This window comes from Trachymyrmex cornetzi, unplaced genomic scaffold, assembly GCF_001594075.2.
Source record: "Trachymyrmex cornetzi isolate Tcor2-1 unplaced genomic scaffold, Tcor1.1 scaffold284, whole genome shotgun sequence".
Taxonomy (NCBI): Eukaryota; Metazoa; Arthropoda; class Insecta; order Hymenoptera; family Formicidae; genus Trachymyrmex; species Trachymyrmex cornetzi.
This window is the reverse complement of record NW_017297525.1, coordinates 22852-23311: the sequence shown is the minus strand read 5'-3', so window position 1 is coordinate 23311 and position 460 is coordinate 22852. Positions and strand designations below refer to the sequence as shown.

At 27.4% G+C, this 460-nt stretch overlaps 1 protein-coding gene across 2 annotated transcripts in view; it reads left to right on the top strand.

Annotated features, from left to right (window-relative positions):
* Positions 1 to 460, top strand: part of LOC108762259 (angiogenic factor with G patch and FHA domains 1) — a 25479-nt gene that overhangs the window by 11566 nt on the left and 13453 nt on the right. For both annotated transcript variants that reach the window (XM_018509189.1, XM_018509190.1), the window contains one exon: positions 36 to 135. In XM_018509189.1, the coding sequence (XP_018364691.1) occupies positions 36 to 135 (100 nt within the window). The remainder of the gene's footprint in view (positions 1 to 35; positions 136 to 460) is intronic.

Sequence of the window (460 nt, the reverse complement as noted above, 5' to 3'; positions counted from 1 at the left end):
TATATATATATATATATATATATATTTAATTATAGATCAATAACAAAGGATAACAAAGGGTTCAAATTGCTTTCGAAAATGGGTTGGTCTGAAGGTCGCTCCTTGGGCAAAGATGGAGATGGAAGGACAGAACCTGTAAGTTCTTCTTTATTATATATAATTTATTTTGATTATCGCAATATGTTAATACAATATTTGTAATGATTTATAAAAGATTTATTTTTTTGCACATTTTTTATCTTAAATAAAATTTTTATTGCTTGAAAGAAAACTCGGGAGAAAAATTGAAAACAATTTATTATCAATGTGAAAGATTGTGATGAACAAATAGCTTAGATATCACGCAGTAATACGTAATAATTTGCTAAAGAAATAAAATATGTACCGATAGAATCGATTGTGTAATCTTGCATCTGCAATCCAAGACTTGAAATTGTATGTACAGTGCGTTGCACGAATG